This window comes from Phoenix dactylifera, chromosome 2 (assembly GCF_009389715.1).
Source record: "Phoenix dactylifera cultivar Barhee BC4 chromosome 2, palm_55x_up_171113_PBpolish2nd_filt_p, whole genome shotgun sequence".
In the NCBI taxonomy this organism is placed as follows: domain Eukaryota; kingdom Viridiplantae; phylum Streptophyta; class Magnoliopsida; order Arecales; family Arecaceae; genus Phoenix; species Phoenix dactylifera.
This window is the reverse complement of record NC_052393.1, coordinates 22308664-22336468: the sequence shown is the minus strand read 5'-3', so window position 1 is coordinate 22336468 and position 27805 is coordinate 22308664. Positions and strand designations below refer to the sequence as shown.

At 44.3% G+C, this 27805-nt stretch overlaps 3 protein-coding genes across 3 annotated transcripts; 1 reads left to right on the top strand and 2 right to left on the bottom strand.

The window, feature by feature from the left end:
- The first annotated feature begins 641 nt into the window (after positions 1-641).
- On the top strand, positions 642-12177 carry LOC103696982. The gene is made up of 4 exons (XM_008778729.4): positions 642-849; positions 994-1071; positions 8423-8518; positions 11774-12177. The coding sequence occupies exons 1-4, from the start codon at positions 847-849 to the stop codon at positions 11837-11839; spliced, it is 243 nt and encodes an 80-aa protein (XP_008776951.1). The 5' UTR covers positions 642-846; the 3' UTR covers positions 11840-12177.
- A 223-nt stretch (positions 12178-12400) lies between these two features.
- On the bottom strand, positions 12401-13595 carry LOC103696984 (probable cysteine protease RD19D). Its single transcript, XM_039123668.1, has 3 exons — positions 13432-13595; positions 13054-13297; positions 12401-12896 (listed from the first exon to the last, which is right to left on the bottom strand). Exons 1-3 carry the CDS (start codon positions 13555-13557, stop codon positions 12613-12615), a joined length of 654 nt encoding a protein of 217 aa, XP_038979596.1. The 5' UTR covers positions 13558-13595; the 3' UTR covers positions 12401-12612.
- A 471-nt stretch (positions 13596-14066) lies between these two features.
- LOC103700159 (probable cysteine protease RD19D) lies at positions 14067-15346 on the bottom strand. Its single transcript, XM_008782122.4, has one exon. The coding sequence runs from the start codon at positions 15305-15307 to the stop codon at positions 14939-14941; it is 369 nt and encodes a 122-aa protein (XP_008780344.4). The 5' UTR covers positions 15308-15346; the 3' UTR covers positions 14067-14938.
- Between the last annotated feature and the right edge of the window lie 12459 nt (positions 15347-27805).

The window sequence follows — 27805 nt, the reverse complement described above, 5'->3', positions numbered from 1 at the left end:
TTGATTCCCACCCCCAATTCCCAAGGCCCCGAATCCTTAGCTTTATCCATCGATTAGTTAAAAGGGTGTTAAATGAGTTGATTTGCAATCAAGTTGACAAGCCTTGAATGTAAACTTGCCAAATTAGATTAGATGGGTCAAGATTTTAAACTCAAACCAACCAATTTAATAAACAAGCTAATCGAATCGGCTCATCTACACATGAACTAGTTTATTCCAAACCTAAGTTCATTCATCGTGGATGAGGTTTAGGTTGCATTGTTAGGTAGGTCATGGATTGCCACCCTCATCAGTGAGAGTCAGAGAGTGTTATTTCATAATGTAGGCAAAGAGTTAGGGTTGAGTTGAATCTGATCACATGCATTCCCAAACTCATGTATACGACAAACTTAAGCTGATTGTATAACCCCATATCCCTGCCCTGGTGGACCCAAAAATAAAATAAGGATCTAGGTTGGCTGTTAAATAGTGAAATAATAATAAATTTTTACTGAGTTATTTTGGCTTTTTTTTTGGTTTTTGGTGAGCACTGGGAATTTGTTTTTTTTTTCCCCCCTTTTTTCGTGAGAACTAGGATTGGAAAAAGTCCGAGTAAAATCCACGAACCCAGCCGAACTAGGAATTTGTTTTTTTTTTTTTTTGGGTTTTTGGTGAGAACTTAAATTGGAAAAAGTCCGCGTAAAATCCACGAACCCAGCCAAATCAGGTGCCTACCGATTATTAATTTTCTGTTTTTAAGATTGTGGAGGCATCTTTCCTTTATAATGGTCAATAGGCATCCGGATCGGCTCCAGCCTCTTCCTTCGCCTTCGTCGATCAAAGAGGGATTCGCTATTGTACGCGATCATGGAAAGTGCCTCAGAGTTCCATGCTCTTCTGCTACTAATTCCTTCTTAATTCGATCATAATTCTGATTTAATTCATATTTCGTTAATTGGAATTTTTGCTTACTAATTCATAGATCGTGCTCTTCTTTTCTTATTGGGATTTCAGGTGTGCTTGGCCTGCCTTCTGCCCCTCTTTCTCATCCCAGTCGTCAACGCCTTGCCGTTGCTGGTGCATTTCATCCTCGTAAGATCATCTCCTGATAGAATTTCTTCCTTTTTCTTTGGATTATCTTGAAGTTGGGTTTTGAGTCCCAATAAGGTTAATTTTTCATGAATAAAATCGTGTCAATTTCTTTTTTTTCTCCCTTGGGGATTTTATGGAAAGTTGGTTTTGCTTGGTTTTTTTCCCTCTTTAACCCCCTCTATTCCTCTCTTCTTAGGTCCTTGGTTGGATTTATGCCAATTTCAGTCATTTCTGTTTGTTTTTTTGTGCCTGCGGGTCATTCCTCCTGGAATATGCGTGCCATTTTATGTTTAATTTGTTGACTCTGGAACGTACCCGAGGGTTGTTTGATGGTTTATAGGTGAGGCAACAGAGTATGAAGGTGGTTTATGAGTGGAAATTGGGGTTGTGTAAAGGATGTTTGTGAAATTTGCTGGAACTAATTCGAGGCAGCTCCTTACCTCCTAACTTGGATACGGGATTTGGGTTTTTTTTCTTCATCTCCCTCTTCTACTCTTTTCAAACTGAAATATAAATGATTCCTCTCCTATATTGGAGGAGGAAGTTACAACCACTCCTAATACTCCTATAACTGAAGCTTGGACTCCATCTTTCCACGCAGGAGAAGTTACAACAACCCAACAAAATACAAGCAAACTACCTAATATGTGTGCAACTCTTTTCCTGAAAGAATCGCCACTTTTGTAGGAAAACAGAAATATACTAACTACAAACTACTGAACAGGTCAAACACCAAATATGTCACGAGCCTGCATAAGGAGGCACGTTACAGACTCTAAATGGTTGCATGGGTATTCTTTTTTATTTTTATGTGTATGTTTTTTGGTGGAAATTGGATGGATATTCTCTGTGGTGGTAATACTCGTAGATACTTGGATTGGAAAATGAAAGTAAGTGCCTACTAGGAAATTTACATAAATAAAGCTTTAGAGGAGGCACGTTTCCTTGTGCAACTTTGAGGAGAAGACCCTCTTATAGGACTCTCCTTTCATTCTTCATTTATAGGCTTCTTTATGTTCATCGGATTCACAAATTTGTAAAATCACCAAGGTTGTCAATCATATAGTAACACACTGAATTCAAAATATGATCGGTGTAAATATTAATTGATTCAGATCTCTCTGATCTATTATTTATGAAGCTCCTTTTTTTTTAATAAATAAAGCATTAAGTTATTTTATTTGCTCTCTCTCCCTCCCTCCTTCTCTCTCTCCTCACTACTTCCACCCTCTTTTGAATTTATTAGGTACTACTACTCACCATTGTTAAACTTATCATTATAGTGATGCATTATACTATGTTATAACAAGAAAACTTTTTTGAGTGCAGCCGTAGATAATTCTCCAATTTTGAGCCCTCATAATTATTTTGAATTGTAAGATCTTTTACCAAAGATCTAACATTAATAAGTGAGTAGTCCATCTCTCTGTCTCCTCCTTTTACGCATTAGCACCACTCTCTCCTCCTTTATTTCTATTCCCATATTTAATATAAACACCTTAGTTTAGTTCTTCATCATTAATGACCAAAATCAAACTCTCAAAAGTATGAATAATTATACATTCATTGTCTCATTTTTTTCAAAGCAAAAGATATATGTGTATATATTAAAAAAAAGAAGAAAAACAAATTCACAAGAATTTACTAGAGTTCTGGTACAATAAATCAAGGTAAAGAGGAGATGACTTTATTAATCAAAGTTTGGAGGTCTGGTTCTTAACCACATTCAGCAAGTAGACTTAGGCTGGGTCAGGGATTTGCATGATCGAGGTTCAGCTATTCGATCTCATATGAATCTGGTCCAATATTTGCATCCAATCTAACCACTTATTGATTGTGTTGGGTCGGGTTAGCAGCTCTAAGACCAATGAGGATAATGTATTTGGTCGGGATGGTCTAGATCCAAATCTAACTCCATATTATTGAGTTAGGTTGGAGTTGGGTTTAGTGTCAGTAAATTATCGTGAGATAAAGTAATCTTCTGAACACCAATCAAGTTCTATAATAGTTCTTGTATGGAAACTAAAGAAAATTCTGGGTTTGCATTATAACAAAGAAAATTCTGTGTTTGCATTATAACTAGCTTTCATATAAACATCCACGAGAGCTTGTTGGATTATAGCTATCTAAGTCTCACAGTGGTGGTTTAGGAAAATTTAGGTGTATTTGAATGGAGATTTATTTCAATATATGTTTGACCGATATACCAAAATTCCAGACTGCCATGAATTTGTTCATCTTCATGCCTTCATTCTGCTATAATTGTTTTTATGTAAAGTAAATATACCTCCAAATAATCTTATTCTCTCTTAAAAGAAGAAAACAAGATTAATGCGCCTCAAAAACTAGGAATATTTATCAAATTATTGAATACCAAAGAAATTATTTAAATTTCGAGATCATAACAATTGATACTACCTTATGTTTATGGCACATGCTGAGGATGTCATTAGAATAATCACACATGCTATGATGTGTATATATAGGTCTGGTCGGGTCTTGACAAGTCAAGTTGGGCTGCTTAGCTACATCACCCATCCCATATCTTATTTGGGGATAGGTTTGGATTGGAAATTGGATTTGAATGAAGAAATTGTAGACCCAATCCCAATCTTAAACATAGTGAGGCTAGATTTAAACCCTATGTGACCATGATCTTATATAGTTTAGATGAGATTGGGTCTTATTAGGTGGATCCGGGCCTAGGTTGGATCTCCCATGGAGCTAAATCATCCACAACACTAGTGGCAGGCTAGATTGCAACTATTTCAACTGATAAATAGCCAATAGAATGGAGTATAGCAGAATCATTGACATGCCTTCTTCATGTTATTTGTAATGAGATATGGTTTGGATCAGCGTATGCCGAACCGGCCCGTACCGGCACCGGCCGGTACAAACCGGTCCGGCCAGCTACCGGTATGGCGGAGCCGTGGAAACCGGTACAGGCCGGTTTCTTGCCGGAGACGAAGAAGACGAGGAGAAAAAGAGGGAGCGCGGGGAAGAGAGGGAGGGAGCCCACCTTCGGCCGCCATCGGACAGCCGCGGAGGGGCGTCGGAGGCCGGTGGGGGGCGGCGGAGGCCGGCGGTGGGGGATTTTTAAGTGAAGTCGGCAACCGATTTGCCGACTTCACTTAAAATCCCCAAATTAAAAAACACGGCCGCGTCCCCTGTTTCTTTCGAAACAGTGACGCGGCCGCGGCCGCGGCCTCCGCAGCGCCCCCGCGGGCTCCCCCGCCCCCGCCGGCCTCCGCCGCCCCCACCGGCCTCCGACGCCCCTCCGCGGCTCTCCGATGGCGGCCGAAGGTGGGCTCGCTCCCTCTCTTCCCCGCGCTCCCTCTGGTTCTCTTCTTTTTCCCCGGTTCCGGCGGGGAAGAGCTTCCCGGTTCGTACCGCCCGGAGCACGGTACGAACCGGCCCGTACCGGTCCGGTAGGCAACCGGTACGCCTACCGGACCCGGTACGGTGGACCTTGGTTTGGATCTTACTGCTTATAATTGGTGATGTTGAAGAGGTAGTCATTTTTATGAAATCATGAGTAGTGCAAAAATAGCTATTCCTATTCAACTTGGTGAAGATGACCCCACATGCTTAACACTAGTGCTAATAACCATATATGCAATGAACCTAAAATTGGGCAACACCCTTGGCTAGAGGATGAAATACAAGATGCTGATTGAATGATAAGTAAACTAATGTTCACTTATGCAACACAACTCCGAATCTCATATGTGGTCTAAGGGGATTTAAAGTTTATGTAGGTTCTATTATTTTATAGGTTTGTCCTTGGACCCCCTTTGGGTTTGATTGATGTCTCTCATCGTAGAATAGATTTGAATAGACCCGATTGTGTTTGTACATGCAAGCTGGCACAAAGAAAGGTTGCTGGCTTTAAGGCCAGGCCTTAATTTATAAAACCATCGAACAATTAACTGTTAAGGATGCAAAAAGAAGGCATAGCAAACAAACTAGTAATGCTAGACAGGAGAGGGAAATGGGTTTCCATTGATCGGACACTAGAGAGTTAAAGGGTTTGACCCTTCTTTATTGACAACAAGATTGATGGGTGGAGGAATCGTCCCTCATTCTCACTTCTTTCTTGGACATGGGCTTGTACATGATAAATGACTAGTTTTAGTTAGGGTGCACTAGACCTCGACCGAAATTGAAATTATTCCAGGGCTGGGTGGCTTGGCTCAGGCCAAAATTTTTTGGCAAGATAGTGAGTTGTGATTGGGCCTGAACTTGGACTGACTTGGCTAATGCATAGTCCTATTTCTCTCCTATATGGCTGCACATACTCCCTGTTTAAAAAATATGCTTCTCTTCAGGGGTGCTAATTGGGACCCTAACCAATAGAACCAAGCCAAAGTGGAGCCAACCTGATGTATAGGTCCAACAAATCAGGAACATGTGAGGCTTCCTTGATCCATGAAAAACCAGTCAGGTTGTGTATGGGTGATATGTTTAATTTTTGAATGTATTGAACTTGAGTTTGAAAAGAATATTTTTATTTTGGTGCTGTTTTTTCGAGGCCTTCAACCTAATTCTGTTAGCACTTGAAGGCTGAAAGTGAAGTTTGCTGTTTTATCATAAATCCAAAGATACAGTCCAAACATCATGGAACTGGTTTTAAGAAATTTAATGAGTAAAGCTCAGGTTACTTAGGCTGCCCTAATGTTGTGCTTGCAGCAGGTTCGGTCGAGGCTACTAGCGTTGATAATGGATGTTAACCCTAACCAAACTTAACCTGACCATTGCCAGCTTTAACCCTCTCAGTTCAGTTCTTTATGTGAAGGCAGACAAAGGCCCACCAAACCAAAGCCAAAGTTTGCTTATCAAATTGTATAAAATATCAAACGGATCATAACCATCCATGCTTCCTCTCAAGATGAAGTGAACACCAATTGCACTGATGTTTCATTTCCATAGCTCTAGTTGTTTGTTATTCTTGGATCGTTTTATAAATCTAGGTTCAGCCTCGAAGTTCATTTACTTTCAGTCGAACCAGCTTGTGTATGAATCATTTGGTCCCATCCGGAACTAAATTAAAAGGAAATTTATTGAGCCTAACAAGAAAGGAGCAATAGGAGAAAGAACCATCAAGCAGTGGAAGCTAGCCTCATGACCACCCCTCCTCTTGTTGGTTGTGGCTAGCGCTTGCAACCTTTTGCTGTGGATCGGCCAAACTTCTTGGAGTTCACCTTTCAGAATGATCTTAAGAATCAGGTAATGGAGCTCGGCTATCTATGTTCCTTGACAGCAAACCAAACTAAGAGACATTGCGCACATGTGCCATCCTGCTGAGCCTCATCAGTAACTTGACAATGCTTTGGCCAAGGATCTCACTCAATTTGAGGTTCGTTACACATGTGGTGTCTAGCACTAGTTTTGGGTCCAAAAATTCAAGTCTTCACTGAGTCTAGTAGCACCAAGCCACCAACTGGTTCAGCGGATCCTTGATTATTAATCAAGAGAATTGGCTTCAAAGAATTCTCATTCTCTTACTTGGGGTAGTCATTAATTGGAATAGACAGGCTTGGGGTTGGAGAAAAAAAATATTATCTAGTTACTAGTCACTATTACAAACTTGCGAATTGTAGTAAAATATTTTACTATAATACAACACAAATTTTTTGAGCCGAGACAAGAAGGGTGTCCCACATCTTCGTTTTCTTTTAATAATTAACATAAATGTGATCTTTCAAGGAAATGAGAAGTGAGAAATGAAGCATTTATCCTCTGTGCATCCCCACCACTCTCCCACCTTTTTCCCATCTTTAATTAGTACCTAAATTTGTTTTGCTCTTACTATAAGGGAGGTAAAACACAAGGAGTGAACTTTCCAAAAGTTGGTCTTTAGCTGGCCGTGCAAATATGTAGAAATGTTTTTAATCCAATGCGTTATCACAGCGATCCATAATTCATCTTCCATTGAGAATATTTTAATTGTGGTATTTCTCAGATCTCCTTTGAATTCCTTTTATGAGATTAAATTTTTGTACGTGGCAATGTAATTTAGAGTATTTTTTACTAATAGTTTTGACTATCTCGATTTTCTTTTTTTTTCTCCTCAATTTTTATGTCCTTGAATTATGAAATATATGAAACTACTTATGAGACCATTGGCTGATGATTTTCAATTACTCTCCTAGAATTTGGTTTCTTTTTTTTGTAATATATAGTTTGTCCCTATTATAGAATCTCCATCATATGTCATTTGTATATTTCTTCTCTTTTTCAATTAATTATTAAATGCATTTGTTTAGTAAAAAGGAAGAAATGCCAATTGATCAAGCAAACTCATAATTTTATTTCATGGTCCCATGCTGTTTAGTAGTATCTAATATCCTGCAACTGCTATTTATGAATTTTATGCTTGCTTATAAGTGGAGCTTGGATTCTCTTTCCTTGGCAGTCCTAGACTCCTAGTAAAGTCAGTTATTATGATGATTAATCTTTAGTATTTAGAAGTCAAAATTTGTATGAGGTAAAAAGGTTTTAAGTTTGTTTAAGTTGTGCTTGATGTTCTTTAATGTAGCATAAATGATGTTTCCTCCTGTAATTTTTAGCAATTTTTTCTCAATGTATATAACCCATGGTACGCCGTACTAGCAATTTTTTCTCAATGTATATAGCCCATGGTACGCCGTACCGTCCCAAACTAAGTGGTATGGGGCGTATTGTACCGGTTCGGTACCGGTATCCAGTATAGGTGGCGTACCGTCACTCGGTGCGTCAAAAAAAATTCGTACTATACCGTACTGACACTGTGCTAGTATGGCACCGGTATGAGGTCCGGTACCGAGACGATGAACCTTGATATAACCAGATGATTGGTAATGCAGCTGTTGTTATTTTGTAAAGTCTTTTAATATGTAAGTTGTGGATGACATTCATTTGTACAATGGAACTAATAAAATCATTCTATATTGTTTTAATGATTTCTTTTTTAATGAAACAAAAAATTGTTAAGACATCTATTATATTTTTTTGAAACCATTCTACCTAAGAAGTTTTTTTTTTCTCTGTCTCATGCTTGTCAACATTGGAGCTTTATAATGCTTATTAACGTTGATTAGGAGATTGGGCCTTAGGCATAAGATGATATATAGCATGAACATGTGGACCTATAATGCGGATGTAAGTCAAACAGTTCCTAATAAATATGAATATCCATAAATGACCAATTTGATTACAAAACATTACCTAATTGAAATTTCATTTTTAGTGTACCTTACCTAGTATCATCTAATGAAAATAATGTTTGCGCATGATTGTTTTCTCTTGTTACATTATGCTAACTTGCTAAGTCTATTTGTTGACACTTGACCTTTATGTACTATTGCAGAGTAAGGTGTACAGACTTTTTGGTTGGGAGTACAGGAAACCTGAAAGGGTTCCTCCTGCTTGTCCTTACAACCCTGGGAACAAGAAGGATACTCAAGTAAGTTCTGTACATGTGCTTCAACTCTGTTTTGGTGCCTATGTTCCTCGGGTTTCATCAATATTATCAGGAAAACATGGCATAGTTTGTCTTTTTTGGATAGTTAAGCGGTAGACAATGTGTTTATTGATTAACAATGGCGAATACAAATTAGTTTTGCAAAGTGGAATGCTAGTTGAGACTTTCATAATATACTTGAAAATTAATTTGTGGAAAAAATTGCCTAACAATAGTATCAAGAAAATTTTGTGAAACACTTTGAACAGGTTTTGATCCATGTCACTGCCTGTATTACATGGACATGCATGACCAACTCCAAGAATGTGTTTGGATACATATCCAAATCAGATAGGCATAAGATATTTTTGCATGACTATATTTTTCCTTTTCAGCTTTTACAGATAGCTTGATAATATTTGACTCTTCAAACAATGAGTTCAACCCACCATAATAATGTTGAAAAGTGACCCTTCTTTTTCGTTTTTAAAGAATGATCAAGAATATAGATATTGAAATAACTTTGCAAAGCATCCTTTTTCTTGTACTTGTCAGCAAATTAAGAAGTTTGAGAAACAAATTAGCGAAAGACCTTAACAAGTAACATCTTCTAATATTTTCTTCTACACAATTTTTAAAAAACAAATATGGTATTTATTACTGCATATTCCTGTATTTTTTCCCTTTTACCAAGTCAAAAACTTGGGCACTTAAAAGCAGTGCCAATTTTCATGTCTGTGTCCATGCAACACTAGTGGTAGTGCATAGAAGCAGTGCCACTTATTAAAATTTAATTTTTCATTGCATCTTACCAAAGTTTGGAATCAGTGTATATGAGGCTGCCCCAAGGTGGGGACTTAGGACTCCCATTTTTGACTCTGTTTTTCATGCTAAAGTCTGGTTCAACTTGTCTGTAGAGGTAGAGCTGTGACCAGGACCAGGACGTTTGATCTAAGTAGAGAATTGATGTTGAGACAGAGACTTTACAAGTTAAGAGAATGAAATTCTCAGCGAGCAAAAACTTTGCTTGCTGCCGTTGACGTAAAATATCTGTGTTAAATAATTTTTCTATTATTTGAAAAAATCCAAGTAATTTTACCTGTTTCAGAGAATGATGTGGACAAACAGAATCTAGATTTTAATGTGATTTCTAGTACATTTAAAAATGAATTTAGGTGTTTCTTATCACAGAACAGAGCGGTGTGACTTTTACCAGAAAATATTGATTGATGTGTATTGATATAGATTATTGGACAGAGAATTGGTCATGTGATGAAATCGATGGTGATAAAAAATAGTACCACATGAGGGCCTTATGTAGCTACCAGAAACCATTTTTTTAAAAGATTATATCATTTCATGCAGAATAGAATGATTTTTTTAAAAATTCTGGCAATAAAAAAAATCCAGAAAAAGCAAGTGGTTGTGTATCGCTCAGATCTACAGTGTAAATATACAGCTTATATTCATACTCATATACTGAACCTGTGTCTAAATGGAAAAACAATGTGCTCAAAATTGTACACCCTTAATCCTTTAAAAAAAAAGCAAATCCTTGAAAGTAGTTAGAATAGAAGATCATAGTATTAAAGTTTGACCACATTTACAATCCTGGAGGATGTTGCACCGAGGCATTCTAAGTTCTCATTGGAGTAAAATGTTTTGCCAACTTAGTGAACATAGTTATTTAGAAATTTGTCAGCAATGAACATGTTCACATAAACAAACAATAGTTTACCGAATGGATTTAAGTACCATGTTATTTGCCTTTGGTTTCAGTCTCTAGTTATTTTGTTCTGTTAAGAGATTCTAAAATACTTTGCAGTTCTTCATATTGGATGCAATGTAGAGCCAATTTGAAAATCTGACCTTAAAAGTTTTTTAGATCTGAAGCACAACAGTTCTCTCAAGTCTGGAAAGAAGTTTCAGTTTTACTGTTTGTTCCAGTCATGATCCGTATGAGGCAAAACCCTTTTCTTAAGAAAAATCAATTTATGAAGAAGAGAATATGAGAATACGCTAGACCTTTATTTCTCTCCATATTTACTTTCTATTTGGGCAATACTTCTGTCTCAATATGAGAATGAATAACCACTTGGTAGCCTTTAAATGATGGTTCTGCCAAAGTACCCACACTTGCATTTGCATCTACTTCCCATCTGCATCTCCAGTTTCACACTTGGCTGGTCCTCGAGGGGTTTGAGGTTTCTTTTTCTGTAGTATGTATCTCTACAATCCACTACTTGTGGACTCATCTCTTGTCCTCTCATGTTTTCTTCTCCTAAAACCTAGTGAAAAGCTCCCCCCCTCCCCCACGAAAAAAAAGAAGAAAAGATGCCATCACTCTTGTCTCCTAATGCAATAATTTGTGACCAAGGAAGGACTCTTGATAGACGGCTGTGGTTTCATGAATTAAGTGGAAAAACATTTTACGTTTCTTTGTTTTCCTTTGCCAGTATTTCTTGTTTAAATTTACAAGATTTTAGTACCGGACGAAAGGTGCTTGCTTCGACGAAACATAAATGTTAAAGCATGTATTCAATTTATCAAAACATCTATTCAGCGTACATGAATCATCTTATCCTGCAGGATTGAAGCCTTAATTTTTTGAGTGGTGAATTTTAGCATTCAATACTAATGGATGGTTGTTTTGCATGGGATTAGACTCCTCTTTCATTAGAAATATATTCTGAACAAGGAAACTCTTAAAGCTTGGTGTTGCAGAGAATGAAACAATTCTCATTCATCATCTCATAAAGCAAATTTTGGAATCTTGGATAATATAAGCGCTTCTACTTCCATCACCAGTTATCTTTGCAAACATGTTTTGGTTAAGACCCATTTGTTTAAGATCAAGAAAAGAATAATCACAGTCCCATCTTCTACTAATATATGCACTTTATATTTATGTTCAGCTCGAAGATTTGGCTGATTATCTGGAAGAATATCTCGAACCCTCTGTCATCAAAATCCTTAACCTTAATTATTCTGGATTCTGATACTACCCTTGGAACACATGCATACGAATAATTTCTATTGGGATACTTCAGATTCTATAGATTGTCCAACACTCCCCGCAAAAGAAGAATGCCTAACTTTTCTTTTTCTTTGGCGGCGAGAAAACTCTTGTGAGCTGTGATTGCCTGAAAAATCCTTACAAGGACATTTATTAAGCTAATCTTTTTTTTGCGGTATGATAGTTTAGCTGATCTTTACAACTACAAAATTAATGTACTGTTTTTTGGGGTTTTTTTGCAGGGTGGCAATGAGACACGCACACAACCAGAAAATCAGAAAGTTGCTGGAGATGATAAGCAAGAGTGATTGCTGGAGTTGTAGCGCTCCCTTTGCTTGCAGATGAGGTCCTGAGCAAGAGGGATCGCGATATCTGGACTCCTGAAAAATAAAACAAAAGTATTGTTAAGACCAATAAGTATCATCTCTTCTGCAAATCCTTTGCTATCCTCGTCTCAGTCAGTATGTTCCTCCATTCAAAACATCAAATAGTGATGGATTGCCTTTGTACACGCGCCTCTGTTCTCCATCTTGTCCGGTACGTTCGAATTGTTGGGTAGATTTGATTATGCAGAGTTGATTGTTATTTCTCAACAATGAGGTGAATGGAGCACCAGATGGTACATTACAGAAGAAGAAAAAAAAAATACAGTGAAAACTCATATGGGTGACTATATAATGAGTAGATCCTAAATACTTTTATAGATTCAAGAAATCTAAATAATATCCTTTGGTTAATTTTTTTGGGTGGTGGAACCCTGAATTGATATAAATACGAATGTTGCTGCAACCATCAGATCTCATCCTCAAATAGTTGAGTAAGGCTTCTTTTTTTTTCTTTTGAATTCCTAAGGTCTATGGTCTGGATTGCTCTTTTAAATTTGCCTCTCTCTGTGAGCTGGTTGGCACTCCTCTAGACAGATAGGTTCATTGATGCACGAGTACTATATTAGATTTCTAGCTGAACTACGTTACTTGTAACAACAAAACAACAAATATATACAAAGCGAACATTGTTTGCTGCAGCATACTATTAGTGTCACGTAAGTTCGTGCTTCTAAAATAAACACGAAGATACACTTCTAACCAGTTTCTGTGGCCAATGTTGCTGCCACTGCAGAGGCCATGCTATCGATTCCGCAAATGTTGTGGCCTCTGCATAGTCGATAATATCCATTTTCTCCCCACTGCTTTCCCCATGAGTTCTTTATGATCCAGTATGGTCGGTACCCAAGCCTCAGAATGGAGAATCCTCTAGCTCCATATCCAACCAGCAGCACCCCATGGTTCAACCACCGCTTGAAGCAGATCAATGGGCATGAGACACCTCGAACATATGTCTGCATGAAAGCTGCATTCAATCCTACTGCGTGAACATAAAAACAAACATAAATGATCAGTATAAAATTAGCCTAAGAAATGAGTGAGCTTACAATTGAAAACGCGTACATGCTCTGTTATGGAGAAAGAGACATAATTGCAATAAATGGAAGTCTTATTAAGATCTCTGCAGGGGGCTTTACCTGCGAGAGGACCATGATGGACTAGATTGGCCATGATCTGGTCTTCGTCAAGAGGTATGTTGGTGAAATTTGTGACTCGAACGGCAACTTTACTCTTGTTGAACCTGCATTCACCTTGTTTTCCAGTGTAAGGATAAGACTTATCCTCTTGTAAGCCACCTGCTTGCATTAAGTACTTGTAGGAATTTGTCATTAGACCGCCATTGCACCCGTTATTGCATGCATCCTTCTCCACTGTGTCGCACTTCATATTTACAAACAACAACAATTACGAAACTACTATTATGCATCAGAGGTAAAAAATGAAAAGAGGAAGAAGCAGAATTCTAGAAGCGTATTCATCTATTTTAAAGGAAGATTTATCAGTGGGTGTACAACCGTGTGATCGCAGTCTATGAGCTGCTGTTCGCTAAGGCTCAGAAGCTTCCCGGTTGCAATAAAGTTTGCTCCTTCAACAGCTCCAGTTGTGCTGAATGCCCAACAAGATCCGCAGCTTCCCTGCATTTAAAATACCAACCCATTTCAGAAAAGTAGTTTTCATGCAGCTTCATATCTCACGTAACTGCACTGCCTACTTTTGTTCTTTTCCAATTTCTAGTTATAAGTGTTTCTTTGAGCAATCCATTACGACCAAATTCGTTCCTCTATGCCATCCAAAATTGTCATTCATGGGACATTAAGGGAACTTCAAACCACCCTCGCTAGGTTTCCAATCGTTAACTAATTTTGTTTATCATGCAGCTGAGTTGTTACTCGAGATAGCATTAAGTTACCCGTCAGTCGCAGTGATTCTGACTTGATATCTGAACCCAAACAAAAAATAAAAGAAATCCAAATCCAGGTCCTTATCGAATGATGAGTGGAGTATTATTATCTTCTTGCTGGAAATATATTGTTTTGCATTTTTTTTCTTTTTAGGAGAATTAGGACGGGATGAAATCTGGCCAAAATTGGATAATGAGGGTGAGACCTGAATCCAGGCCAAATTCTTCTTCTTTATTCTTTTTGTCCAAAAGAAAAATCACATTCTAACAAATTCAACTCCCCAACTATTACGGGTGTTACTGCACATTTGACAATTCACAATTCACAAAAGAAGAATTCTAACAAATTCTTCCAATTCTAAATGCCTTCAGAAAAAGCAACCAGCAGTTTTCGTTACTCCTATATATCCAGGGTGGAAACAATTCCTACTACAATGCCAATTCCAATCCTCAGCATTTAGCACCCTTCCAGAGCTGTCCAGAGCCGGGTCAACTTTATTGACTATATAATGATGCAAGTTTGGCATCAGATTGCCGATTGCCAATTTGGACAATTTGATTTGGTTCTCATTTTATCACGACGATTGGTTTAATTTCTTTCTCGTTCCATATGATAGATGATTTATAGTTCAACTTAGTCACTCATATTCTAACCATTGTCAAAATGATGATTCATAATTTGTAACCCGTCAATTCAGATGATCTCTCGCAACAGTAAAAGCCATGCATGTTGGAATGAAACAAAGAATTTCTTTCGCGTTCCTATGACAGATGATTTGTAGTTCAACTTATTATGTAAAGTCACTCATATTCTAGCCATTGCCAATATATTGCCTTCCCAACAGCTCCTTGAATGAACTATCTATCTATCTATAAATATATAATTATACGATTACGACTTTGGAAACTCGTATACTTGACGACGCATGACGGCCTTTCTCCAGCACGGACACAGGTGTCCAGGCCGGCCAATGTCTGCAAACCAAATCCCGGATTCACTTACCTGCATCTTCACATCCGTGACAGCCCCTTTCTCCCTCCAATCAAAGCTTGATGGCAACCCGTCCACGTCCATCCTCGGCGCGGTCGGATACTTCGCGGAGGCGCCGCCCTTATCATGCTTAATTCGCCGCCATTCCCATGAACGCCCGCTCGAACTCCTCCTCGGTGAGGTCGGAGAATGGCGTGATCCCGTGCACCGCCGTGGGATCCAGCGCCTGGTGCTCCGCCTCCCTCGCCAGGTACCGCGCGAACACCCCCAGCCGGCGGCCGAACTCCTCCCGGCTCTCGTACTCCTTCCCGTATCTCCTCATGAAATCCCGGAATCGCCGCTCGGTGGCTCCCACCCGGCGGTGACCAGCAAGGTCCGTCACCGGCCGGATCTTGGGATCCTCGAGGGGGTCCGATGCGCCTGCGGAGCAGTATAGCAAGTAGACAGCGGCGGCGAGAACCGCGGCGAAGGATGGGGGGTTTCTTCCTCTCTTCTCCATCCTGATTCCTGGGGTGGTCGGTAAATGGGTTAGCTCTCCACTCCTTATATAATGAGATCGATTGTAAGTTTGACTTCGGGCTTCACTTTCACTCATATTACGCGTCTGCCATGGAGAGTGAGCCGTTAAATTTTGTTTATTCGAAAGGCAGTTGGGTAATTCAGTGCAGGTGGCCGGACAGCGGTGGCCGCATGCGAGGTCTTTAACGTCCACGTGGATTTTTTGACATCCACGTGGCATCACGGGAGCACTTTGGGTGTGCACAAGGGTTGGGGCTTCAGGCCCAGTCTATGTGCCCGTTGGGTTGTGCTTGGGCCCCATGACCGCCATATCAAATGATTTGATTGATAAGGATCTAGCTGGTTATCGTTGGTTATCTTCCGATTCTTCTTTCTTATAGAATTTAATTATTCCAAGTACAGAAATTTTGATAAATAATTCCTGCATTTTGCCTTTGTACCATAACAGTTAAGCCTCACCTTATCCATTTTCATTTGGCATCATCTATTATTTAAATTTATTTGTGTTGTTCTGATGCACTAAGATGCATGAATTCTTCCTTCCATGTCTCACTTTCAGGATTTGCTGTCCAAGAATGTCTTGAATTTCAACTTATATAATCAAAAAGATAATGAATATTCAACTATCATTAGAAATAAAATATTTAAATCAGAATCATCTTTCGGCTTTCGCTTGCTTTGTAAGTCATATATGTCAAGGCCACAGTTTTAAGACCCCTATTAATCTGGGGAACGAACCAATCCAAAGTTCTATTCTTGTTAGTTGAGGATACACACAAAAAACTTCTAAGGTTGGGTATATTATAAGCATCGTTCTAATTGTTACTGGTCAAATATTAGATGTATAGTGACTTCTGAAGGTACAATTTACTATTACATAAACTTGTTAATATTTGGAAACTCTAATATATTGTGTCATTCATAGTAAATAAACCTAGACATTTTTGGGCTGGGCCAGGTTCATTTCTGGTCATAGTGCAACGTCAAGAGCCAAATAGTTGGCAGGAGCCTAAACTAGCTAACTTTGCACCTACTTTAATATAGCCCAAATTCAGCCTGATTATTAAATAATTAAACCATAGGCCTGAGGTAAGATGAGCCCTGCATGGCCTAACCCTAGGTTCAACACTCAAAGGCAACCTTCATTTCATGGCTGCCTTGATAGAGATACGGGGGTTAAGGAGGGGGAGGGGCTAGGCCTACATGGGTAGAGGTGATGCTTGGGAAAGAGAAAGGAGGAAGGTTGGGGTTGTGGTTTAGTTTTGGGAAAGAGAGGAGTCATGGACCAGCGATTAGGTACTAGAGGGTGTAGTTGAGAGTGGTGCAGGGGAGTGGAGAGGAGAGCCATGAGATGGAGATTAAGGGATTAAGTTGATAGAGAGGGGACATAGCATACCTTGGGTGCAATAGTAGTCGCTAACAAGTGGTGCGTCTATGGAGGCAGAGGAGGGAAGGGATGAAGGGATAGAGGAAAGAGAGGGAAAGCTGCCAAAGTGGGAGGAGAGGGGAAGTGCGTGAAGGAATGGAGGAAGCAATTTTAGAGTTGAAACTAAGGATAATATTAAGAATTATTGACATATTGATCATATATAAATTGTTTGGGGCAGGCAAGCTAAACAAAGGTAAACTTATATCCAGCTCGTGCCTGGCCCTGACCCAAAATCAACTCAGGCCTAAAATTTTGAGGCCAATACAACTTGGCAGATCGATATTCCTTGTGCAGACCTGCTGAGAATCTGGCCAGGTGGGCTGGACAGAAAATGCTAGATAAGTTAGATTATATTCGGTAGATGTATTATTTGCGATTAGTTAATTAGATTTGATAAATGTACTATTTGTAGTTTTGAGAGCAAAATCATAAAATATTTAATTCTAGGGAGGCATTTTTGATTACAAAAGTCATAATGAGGTCAGGCCTTCCTTTGAGTCCCAATTAAATGAACGCTAGATGCAATTAACTAAAATGAATACTGAAAGTACCTGATAAGTAACTAAACAACTGCAAGAAAGCAATTTGTTGAAGCTGATGGCTTGAATATGATCATCAACTTGGGGAATATGAGATCAGATACTTTGTTATGCCTCGTAACCATTTACATGTGTGAGCTTAGAGAGTTCTGTACTTCTAATAAGAAATTATTGTCTAGGCTCCTGGAACTCTTGGAAGGTACAATGGGGTTCTTCATGCGCTTCAAGAAATAGCTAGGGAAGAAGGCTTGCAAGGTCTTTACAGGTTAGTGTAATTTCATTATCTCTCTGTCACATAGTTTAAATGAATCCATGTTTTTCCCCCAAAAAATCCGTGCAATCATTCTTCCTCTGTTGACAATTGAACAGCTGATTCACTTATGCTCTAAGCATGTAATTATGCTTGCAATCTTCAGTATTGAGATTACTTCACCTAAAATTTTGCTATAAGCTGATATTTTCTCTTTTTCCGTGTTCAGGGGCTTGACTCCGAGGTTGGCTATGTATGTTTCTCAAGGAGCGATCTTCTTTGCATCATATGAGTTTCTCAAGGCAGTTTTTGCTTTTGGAAGTTCCACGACCACCTTCCCAAGTCACGAGATCAAACAAAAAGCAGATGATCTTGCACCATCAAGAATGCACAAATTGCATTCATAAGTACAGTTTGAGCACATATTTGAAAGTTCATATGAAGTTTTTTCAAGGAAAGAAAGTCATAGATATTTAAGAAAGTATCTACAGGAGAGCTGTCGGTTGGAAGAACAATGCTCAAGTTAGATTCTACAATCCCATTTATTTCCAACCAACATATTTTAATTTTCTTTGAGGTTTTTTAGGTTTTGTTCTGCTGATACCTCTTTTGTTTCTCTAGAATTCTTTTCATCTCAAACTAAATGTCTTGTTGACAATTTAGACTCACAACCACACTTCAGCTGGATAAAGGCAGGATATTAGCCATCCCACCCCCCACAATTAAAAAACTCCGGAAAAGAAAAGCATTACATTCTCTTAGGGAAGATGAACAATTTGCTCCATCAATTTGGATTCTTTTTTTTTCGGTCAAAACGGTATTTCATTTTATATACCTCTAACGTGAGCACAACCAGCCATATCAAGTGAAAGTAAACAATACAAAGAGTGTGGAATGCATGCTAGGCTTGTCCAGATGACCTACCCCGAGTGCCGAGCAACATAAAAGGCGACCCAGTTTGCTGCACTGTTTGCCTCCCGATATACATGAGCAATCTAACAGGCGGTCAGCTCTTGCACCAATCTGCGTGTCTCGTATCAACGGATGGCCATCTTTGTACCTGTCCACTCCTCGGATCCAGTCAATCACCGTAGATGAATCATCCTCGAGGATTACGCTGTCGGCCCCTAACACCCATCTTGCAAACAAGATATCCTCCCAGGCTGCCCGCAGCTCTGCTCCCACTGCCGTCAATCTAAGTGTGTTCCGCCCTCCAACTGTAATAAATTTCCCTCCGTGGTTCCTAATCACAAAACCCACGCCCCCAAAGGCGCCATCCTCTGCCATGCCTCCATCGAAGTTCACCTTAAAATAACTAGGGAGTGGGAGTACCCAAGAGAAATAACTGAACGTAGACGCTAAGACAATAGTACAGGTATCCCAGATATCCCTAGCCCTCCCAGATGAGGTCGATGTGGCCACCCTAGTAACCTCCACCGCATGCCGCAAGGCTCTCTCCATCACAGCCCATAGGGACGACCGCCTGCCCTCGAACAGCTGGTCGTTCTTGTCCAACATATATGATAGACTAAGTAAGCCGCCACGATGCCTATCTCTGCATTGCTCGGCCTCCGACTAGAGTCGCTCAGATACCGAAGCATGTCCTCCACCGGTACCCACAGTGCAGGAAGTGGCACCGGTGCACATGGGTATACTTCTGCAACCATGGATGCAAAACTGCCTCGGGCATCAGATCCAACAGCATTTCAAGCAGCATTCTGAACATCATGGATCTTTCCATTCTTCAAAGATTTCGAGATTCTTATCAAGCAACAGAAAATGTCATCTGGATGTTATCTTTACATGGTTGTATGTTAGCTTGATCTCCTTGTCAATTACCTTTTTGTTTTTTGTATACGTTAACAAAACACGTACCAGTTTATGTGTTCTTAGACAACTCAATAAAAACGAATGTTGGATCTCCCTCCCTCCCTGAGCCAAGAAATATTTTCAATTAACATTATTTAAATGAAAAGCGGAAAGAATAGTTTGAATGGCATATCTGAAACTGCTTGCTCTTGTAATCGCAGCATCTTTTGGTCAGTATCAGAAAACACAGACATGCAATGCAGGAAGAGAAGATTCTTGTTCTCTCTAAGGCACTTTTAATAGAAAAAAAGAAGGGAAAAACAAAGTAACTATTGCTGGAAATTGGACCCGGGGGCGGCCGCGAACCGAGGAGGAGGAGCTCCGGCGAACACTGGCGGGCGGCGATCCGTCGGCGAGCGGCGTCCTCCGTGGGGGGCCTGCAAAAAGCCGGTGGCCGGGATTTCCGGCGCCGGCCCTCCGATGCTTAAGTCAGAGGGAGGCTTAATTTTGGAGAAGGAGAGGGACTGCATTTCCCAGTCCGAAGCCCTTTTTTTTGGGAGGAAGAAGCCTTCCTTTTTATAGGGAGAGTGGCAGGGTTACCTGTGATGTGACTGGGCAAATTAATGGATTACCGTCACGATTGGACGTGGGCGTGTGAAGTAATGAGTTGCCGTGGATGGCCCGTTCCCATCATGGAAGGAGATGGCGCGTAGCCAGAGCTTGCTTGTGGCGCGCAGTGCAGTACATTCTTGGGAATGATGAGGCGTTGACAGTCGTAGCAGGGTATGGTTCCTGATTAATATGTCGTGGCGTGGCCGGCAAGTAAAGCATGGTGTGGTGAGGCTGCTGCAGGGCATGGCCGCAGCATATAGACGACGAGGTCGGCCTTCTGAGGTCAGCTCAGCCTTCTGGTCTCGGCCTGCTGTGCTCGGCCTTCTGTGCTCGGCCTTCTTCTGAGCTCGGCAGCCTTCTGAGCTCGGCCTTCTGTGCTCGGCCTGCTGTGCTCGGCCTTAGTCTTCTGAGCTCGGCAGCCTTCTGAGCTCGGCTCGGCCTATGAGCTCGGCCTTCTGAGCTCGGTAGCCTTCTGTGCTCGGCAGCATGGATGAGCTCGGCAGCCTTCTGAGCTCGGCCTGCATGAGCTCGGCTCGGCCTTCTGAGCTCGGCCTGCATGAGCTCGGCCTAGATGAGCTCGGCAGCTTTCTGAGCTCGGCTTGCATGATGAGCTCGGCTCAGTCTTCTGAGCTCGGCTTGGCCTTCTGAGCTCGGCTCGGCCTGCATGAGCTCGGTCTTCTGAGCTCGGCAGCCTTCTGTGCTCGGCAGCATGGATGAGCTCGGCAGCCTTCTGAGCTCGGCCTGCATGAGCTCGGCTCGGCCTTCTGAGCTCGGCCTGCATGAGCTCGGCCTAGATGAGCTCGGCAGCTTTCTGAGCTCGGCTTGCATGATGAGCTCGGCTCAGTCTTCTGAGCTCGGCTCGGCCTTCTGAGCTTGGCCTTCTGAGCTTGGCCTTCTGAGCTCGGCTCGGCCTGCATGAGCTCGGTCTTCTGAGCTCGGCAGCATGGATGAGCTCGGCAGCCTTCTGAGCTCGGCTTGCATGATGAGCTCGGCTCAGTCTTCTGAGCTCGGCTCGGCCTTCTGAGCTCGGCTCGGCCTTCTGAGCTCGGTCTTCTGAGCTCGGCCTGCATGAGCTCGGCCTAGATGAGCTCGGCCTAGATGAGCTTTCTGAGCTCGGCTTGCATGATGAGCTCGGCTCAGTCTTCTGAGCTTGGCCTTCTGAGCTCGGCTTGCATGATGAGCTCGGCTCAGTCTTCTGAGCTTGGCCTTCTGAGCTCGGCTCGGCCTGCATGAGCTCGGTCTTCTGAGCTCGGCAGCATGGATGAGCTCGGCAGCCTTCTGAGCTCGGCTTGCATGATGAGCTCGGCTCAGTCTTCTGAGCTTGGCTCGGCCTTCTGAGCTCGATCTTCTGAGCTCGGCCTGCATGATGAGCTCGGCCTGCATGATGAGCTCAGGCTTGTTGTCAAATTTGGGTGCTTTAATTGTATGTGTAGGGTGGTCTATTTTTTCCCCCAACACTACCGCCCGACTTCCGAGTTCATCATGCATCGGAGGGCCGGCGCCGGAAACCCCGGCCACCGGCTTTTTGCAGGCCCCCCACGGAGGACGCCGCTCGCCGACGGACCGCCGTCCGCCAGTGTTCGCCGGAGCTCCCCCTCCTCGACCGACGACCGCCTCCGGGTCCAATTTTCAGCAACAGTTGGCGCTAGAGGAAGGGCCCGAGTTGCGGCCATGAAACTAAGGAGAAGAGGAGTCTTTAACGCCTCTCAGCATCATGCTCCAAGTCCCAAACGCTCAGTCCAGAATTCACCACCAAGATCTCCGGTAGATCAAGTTCCACAAGTCCAATTCGAGCACTTCGATGCGCTAGTGCAGCAAGTCCAAGCGCTGGCCATTGCAGCCCAAAGCCTGCAACAAGTGGAGGCCCCTCCTGTGCCGCCTCCACGGGATCATGTTAAGCAGAGGAAGAGACTTTCTCCCGAGCCATCTCGAATCAAGCATGGCTCCCGCTCCAATGACGTATGTGGGGGCAACCAGTGAGAAGTAGTAACCCAAGTCTCACGTCAACGAGTTGGAGCAAAAGAGAAATAAAAGCTGAGGTCTGGAGAAGGAGAGTTATGGAGCTTTAAAATGGGATTGCGGGCCTCTGTGGCAAAGGGACGGCGCCCGCGACGTTGCTCTCCTTCAGAGCGTTGCCATCACCGAAGCCCCCACCGAGCTCAGAAGATCGAGCTCATAGGCCGAGCTCATGCAGCCCGAGCCGAGCTCAGAAGGCCGAGCCGAGCTCATGTAGGCCAAGCTCAGAAGGCTGCCGAGCTCATTCATGCTGCCGAGCACAGAAGGCTGCCAAAGCTCAGAAGGCCGAGCTCATGCAGGCCAAGCCGAGCTCAGAAAGCCGAGCCGAGCTCAGAAGACTGAGTCGAGCTCATCATCCATGCTGCCGAGCTCAGAAGGCCGAGCCGAGCTCATCATGCAGGCCGAGCTCAGAAGGCCGAGCCGAGCTCATGCAAGCAGAGCTCAGAAGGCTGAGCTCAGCAGGCTGCCAAGCTCAGAAGCCCGAGCGCAGAACACCTCCCAGAAAATCGAGTCAAAGAAGGCCAGTGCTGAGCCAAGTCCTGAGGGACTTCAAAGCTCGAGAGCCATCAAAATATCTCCAAAAGGTACAGGACGCCACTTTGGCTTCAAATAATTTCAATATTTCATCTATTTTTAGGTCGGAGAATCCAAAAAACGACCTACGGGTATCCCTATCTCCAATGTCGCCCCACTCCGAATAAGGGCGCACGATTGCCAACGAAGTCCATCTCCTGTATGTATCTCCAATGATGCCCCGACTAAGTTCAGGATGCCCCGAGTGTCGACAGTGCGTGCCCAGACCCCTCAACACTTCGGAAAGATGGGGTAGTACCTTCGCGGCCCTCCGTGGCGCTCAACACCAACAACGGGGTAGTACCTTTGCGGCCCCCCGTAGCGCCTCCTCGACTAAGGTCGAGATGCCCCGAGTGTCGACAGTGCATGTCCAGACCCCTCGACACTTCGGAAAGACGGGGTAGTACCTTCGCGGCCCTCCGTGGCACTCAACACCAACAACGGGGTAGTACCTTCGCGGCCCCCCAGCGCCTCCTCGACTAAGGTCGAGATGCCCCGAGTGTCGACAGTGCGTGCCCAGACCCCTCGACACTTCGGGAAGACGGGGTAGTACCTTCGCGGCCCTCCGTGGCGCTCAACACTAACAACGGGGTAGTACCTTTGCGGCCCCCGTAGAGCCTCCTCGACTAAGGTCGAGATGCCCCGAGTGTCGACAGTGCGTGTCCAGACCCCTCGACACTTCGGAAAGACGGGATAGTACCTTCGCGGCCTTCCGTGGCGCTCAACACCAACAACGGGGTAGTACCTTCGCGGCCCCCCGTAGCGCCTCCTCGACTAAGGTCGAGATGCCCCGAGTGTCGACAGTGCGTGTCCAGACCCCTCGACACTTCGAAAAGACGGGGTAGTACCTTCGCGGCCCTTCGTGGCGCTCAACACCAACAACGGGGTAGTACCTTCGCGGCCCCCCGTAGCGCCTCCTCGACTAAGGTCGAGATGCCCCGAGTGTCGACAGTGCGTGCCCAGACCCCTCGACACTTCGGAAAGATGGGGTAGTACCTTCGCGGCCCTCCGTGGCGCTCAACACCAACAACGGGGTAGTACCTTCGCGGCCCCCCATAGCGCCTCCTCGACTAAGGTCGAGATGCCCCGAGTGTCGACAGTGCGTGCCCAGACCCCTCGACACTTCGGAAAGACGGGGTAGTACCTTCGCGGCCCTCCGTGGCGCTCAACACCAACAACGGGGTAGTACCTTTGCGGCCTCCCGTAGCGCCTCCTCGACTAAGGTCGAGATGCCCCGACGAGTCGACAGTGAGCTCGAGCTCCCTCGACCTCGGGATGACGGGGTAGTACCTTCGCGGCCCCCCAAAACGTTCGTGCTTGACAACAAAACACCCCCAAAATGTTCGTGGATAACAACAAAGCAACGCCCACACAGATCTCCAATGGCAACTATTTCTCCTATTGTGTCGGCGTCCCTAGAAAGCGGACCCCGAACAAAAGAGCGTCCACAAAAGTTAGTCGAGGAGCAAAGCTGCCGACCTCGGCGTGAGACGCTCGACTCCGACAGTAAACAAAGGGGCTCATGGCCTGAATTTTCATCTCGCCAGCTGGGAGAAGTGCGACGCGGAAGATCTGTCGCGTCGTCTCGACGTTCTCGAGAGCTGAGTCCTCCTATTGTGTCGGCGTCCTTAGAAAGCGGACCCCGAACAAAAGAGCATCCACAAAAGTTAGTCGAGGAGCAAAGCTGCCGACCTCGGCGTGAGACGCTCGACTCCGACAGTAAACAAAGGGGCTCATGGCCTGAATTTTTACCTCGCCAGCTGGGAGAAGTGCGACGCGGAAGATCTGTCGCGTCGTCTCGACGTTCTCGAGAGCTGAGTCGACCACAAGCCAAAGAAGGCTGCTGAGTCGACCTGAAGCACTTGACTCCAACTGCATGAGAGGTACACCCTACTTGGCACGTATATCTCCGTATATATTTGGCTATATTATAGGATGATCGACGACTGGACTACTTCCTTCGCCCAAGCCAAAAAGCAGCTCGAACTCGGAAGTCGGGGGGTAGTGTTGGGGGAAAAAATAGACCACCCCACACATACAATTAAAGCACCCAAATCTGACAACAAGCCTGAGCTCATCATACAGGCTGAGCTCATCATGCAGGCCGAGCTTAGAAGGCCGAGCTCAGAAGGCCGAGCTCAGAAGGTCGAGCCGAGCTCAGAAGACTGAGCCGAGCTCATCATGCAAGCCGAGCTCAGAAGGCTGCCGAGCTCATCCATGCTGCCGAGCTCAGAAGACTGAGCCGAGCTCATCATGCAAGCCGAGCTCAGAAAGCTGCCGAGCTCATCTAGGCCGAGCTCATGCAGGCCGAGCCGAGCTCATGCAGGCCGAGCTCAGAAGACCGAGCCGAGCTCATGCAGGCCGAGCTCAGAAGGCTGCCGAGCTCATCCATGCTGCCGAGCACAGAAGGCTGCCGAGCTCATAGGCCAAGCCGAGCTCAGAAGGCTGCCGAGCTCAGAAGACTAAGGCCGAGCACAGCAGGCCGAGCTTAGAAGGCCGAGCACAGAAGGCCGAGACCAGAAGGCCGAGCTCAGAAGGCTGCCGAGCTCAGAAGAAGGCCGAGCACAGAAGGCTGATCACAGCAGGCCGAGACCAGAAGGCTGAGCTGACCTCAGAAGGCCGACCTCGTCGTCTATATGCTGCGGCCATGCCCTGCAACAGCCTCACCACACCATGCTTTACTTGTCGGCCACGCCACGACATATTAATCAGGAATCATACCCTGCTACGACTGTCAACGCCTCACCATTCCCAAGAATGTACTGCCCTGCGCGCCACAAGCAAGCTCTGGCTACGCGCCATCTCCTTCCATGATGGGAACGGGCTATCCACGGCAACTCATTACTTCACACGCCCACATCCAATCGTGACGGTAATCCATTAATTTGCCCAGTCACATCACAGGTAACCCTGCCACTCTCCCTATAAAAAGGAAGGCTTCTTCCTCCCAAAAAAAAGGCTTCGGACTGGGAAATGCAGTCCCTCTCCTTCTCCAAAATTAAGCCCCCCTCTGACTTAAGCATCGGAGGGCCGGCGCCGGAAACCCCGGCCACCGGCTTTTTGCAGGCCCCCCACGGAGGACGCCGTTCGCCGACGGATCGCCGTCCGCCAGTGTTCGCCGGAGCTCCTCCTCCTCGGTCCGCAGCCTCCCCCGGGTCCAATTTCCAGCAACAGTAACTAATGCTCCAACTTTCCAACAATTGGTGTGGATGGAACCGGACGGGCCCAATGACCCGAGCTTCTAATTGCATACCGTCCAAATTTTTAATTTCCATCGCCTTTAGGAATATTTAACACCATGTTTGCAAAACTATCCGCAACAAATAGCACAATAACTTAGCACCACTACCATGTTATGAAGAAAGCCACCGGAACAGCTTTGCAGCCATGAAAGAGTGAGATCTTGAAAGGGTCTTTAAAAAAAGATTGAAAACCAAGATGACAGCATAGAAGAATGAGCACATTGTGAGGATCCGTACAGGCGTGTGTTTAGTCCCACATCGGTTATTCGCTGGGTAGATCTTGGGTACTTATACAGGATCAAGGAGTTCAAATAATACCTTCCGGCTAGCTATTTTGGGTGAGGTCCTGGATTGTTACAAATGATATCAAAGCGGACCCGGCCCATAACCTATGTGGACTAGGGGACTACAGCATGGATCCATTGGGGCTAACCACAGGCCAATCGTGGTGTTTGTGATTAGATTTGAATCGATATGAACCCTTAGCCTGACGAGGATGTCAGGGCTTAAACGGGGGGAGTATGTGAGGACCCGTGCGGGCGTGTGTTTAGTCCCACATCGGTTATTCGCTGGGTAGATCTTGGGTACTTATACAGGATCAAGGAGCCCAAATAATACCTTTCGGCTAGCCATTTTGGGTGAAGTCCTGGGTTGTTACACACATTGACTACTAGGATAATCTTTCTTGGTTTCCAAGATAAATATCGGCAGTTCAAATCCATCTCTGACGTCCTGTGTAAACAAATGCAAAGAATTTATTCTAAATAACATACTTCTACAATATTGTATTTCCCACTTATTTCTCTTCACAATACTTTTGCAGGAAAGTTTTTGGTCTCGCTCTACCTTATCCTTTATATCACAAGCTGAAATCCAATGTCCACTGAATGTCCTTAGCTATCCAAAACAAGGAATTATACATTATACAAACAGCATCACAGCACGTAAGTGTATAGGATACTAACCATGGTATCATAATGTTGCTGGAAACTGGGCCCGGGGGCGACCACTGGACCGAGAAGACAGGGGCTCCGGCGAGAAGAGGCTGGCGCTGGCGGCGGCGGTCCGTCGGCGGGCGGCGTCCTCCGGGGAGAACCTGCAAAAAGCCGGTGGCCGGGTTTTCCGGCGCCGACCCTCCGATGGCTAAGTCAGAGGGGGGCAGAAGTAGAAGGTGGAATCTCCACTCCAGAGAGAGGGAGTGCCTCCCCCGCTAAGGTAGCGGGGTATCCCTTTTATAGGAGGATACTGGGTTACCTGTGATGTGATGGGGTGAGTCATCGTACAATCATGTACACCGCCTGAATTGATGCATGGCTGCGGAAGTTAATGCTGTGTCGAGGTCGGAACCAGAAATCGCCTTGCAGCCGAGCTGGCTCGATGTGACGATTTGGAGATTTGCAGACAGCTGGGAGCCATGCATTAATTGTTGAGCAGGCCGGAGATTTGTAAGAGCGATCTGGAGATTCACAGTCAGTCGGGAACCATGCATTTATTGTAGAGCAGACTGGAGATTTGCGAGAGCGATACGCATTAATTGTGGTGTAAGCTGCTTGAGATGTCCTGGGACCAGGCGCATTAATTGTTGAGTGAGCCGCCTAAGGCGTGCTCCTGCGTCGGACCGTAATGGAAAGTATTCGCAGTGGATAATCGGTAGAGTTCGACTCCCGGGATCGGGCGCCCTTCAGGTAGGGCGTTCCGAAGTCGGGCATCAAGTTCGGCCGCCCGAGGTCGGCCGTCATCCGGTCCCGTACCGGCAAGGCTCTCATGTACTCGGGGGAACTTGCATTCCCCCAACACTACCCCCCGACTTCCGAGTTCGAGCTGCTCACAAGCTCGGACGTGGGAAGTAGTAGCCTTTATTATGGTGGCAGGAATCGAGGAGAGTTAAACTACGTTGGCGCCCCCACGCATCCCGAAGCGTTTATAACGGAAGGGAGGCGGGGGGGTGGCGCCTCTTTGCCTTTCGATGCAGTTTCGTAAAGCGAGTTTATGATGGGGTCCTAAGACC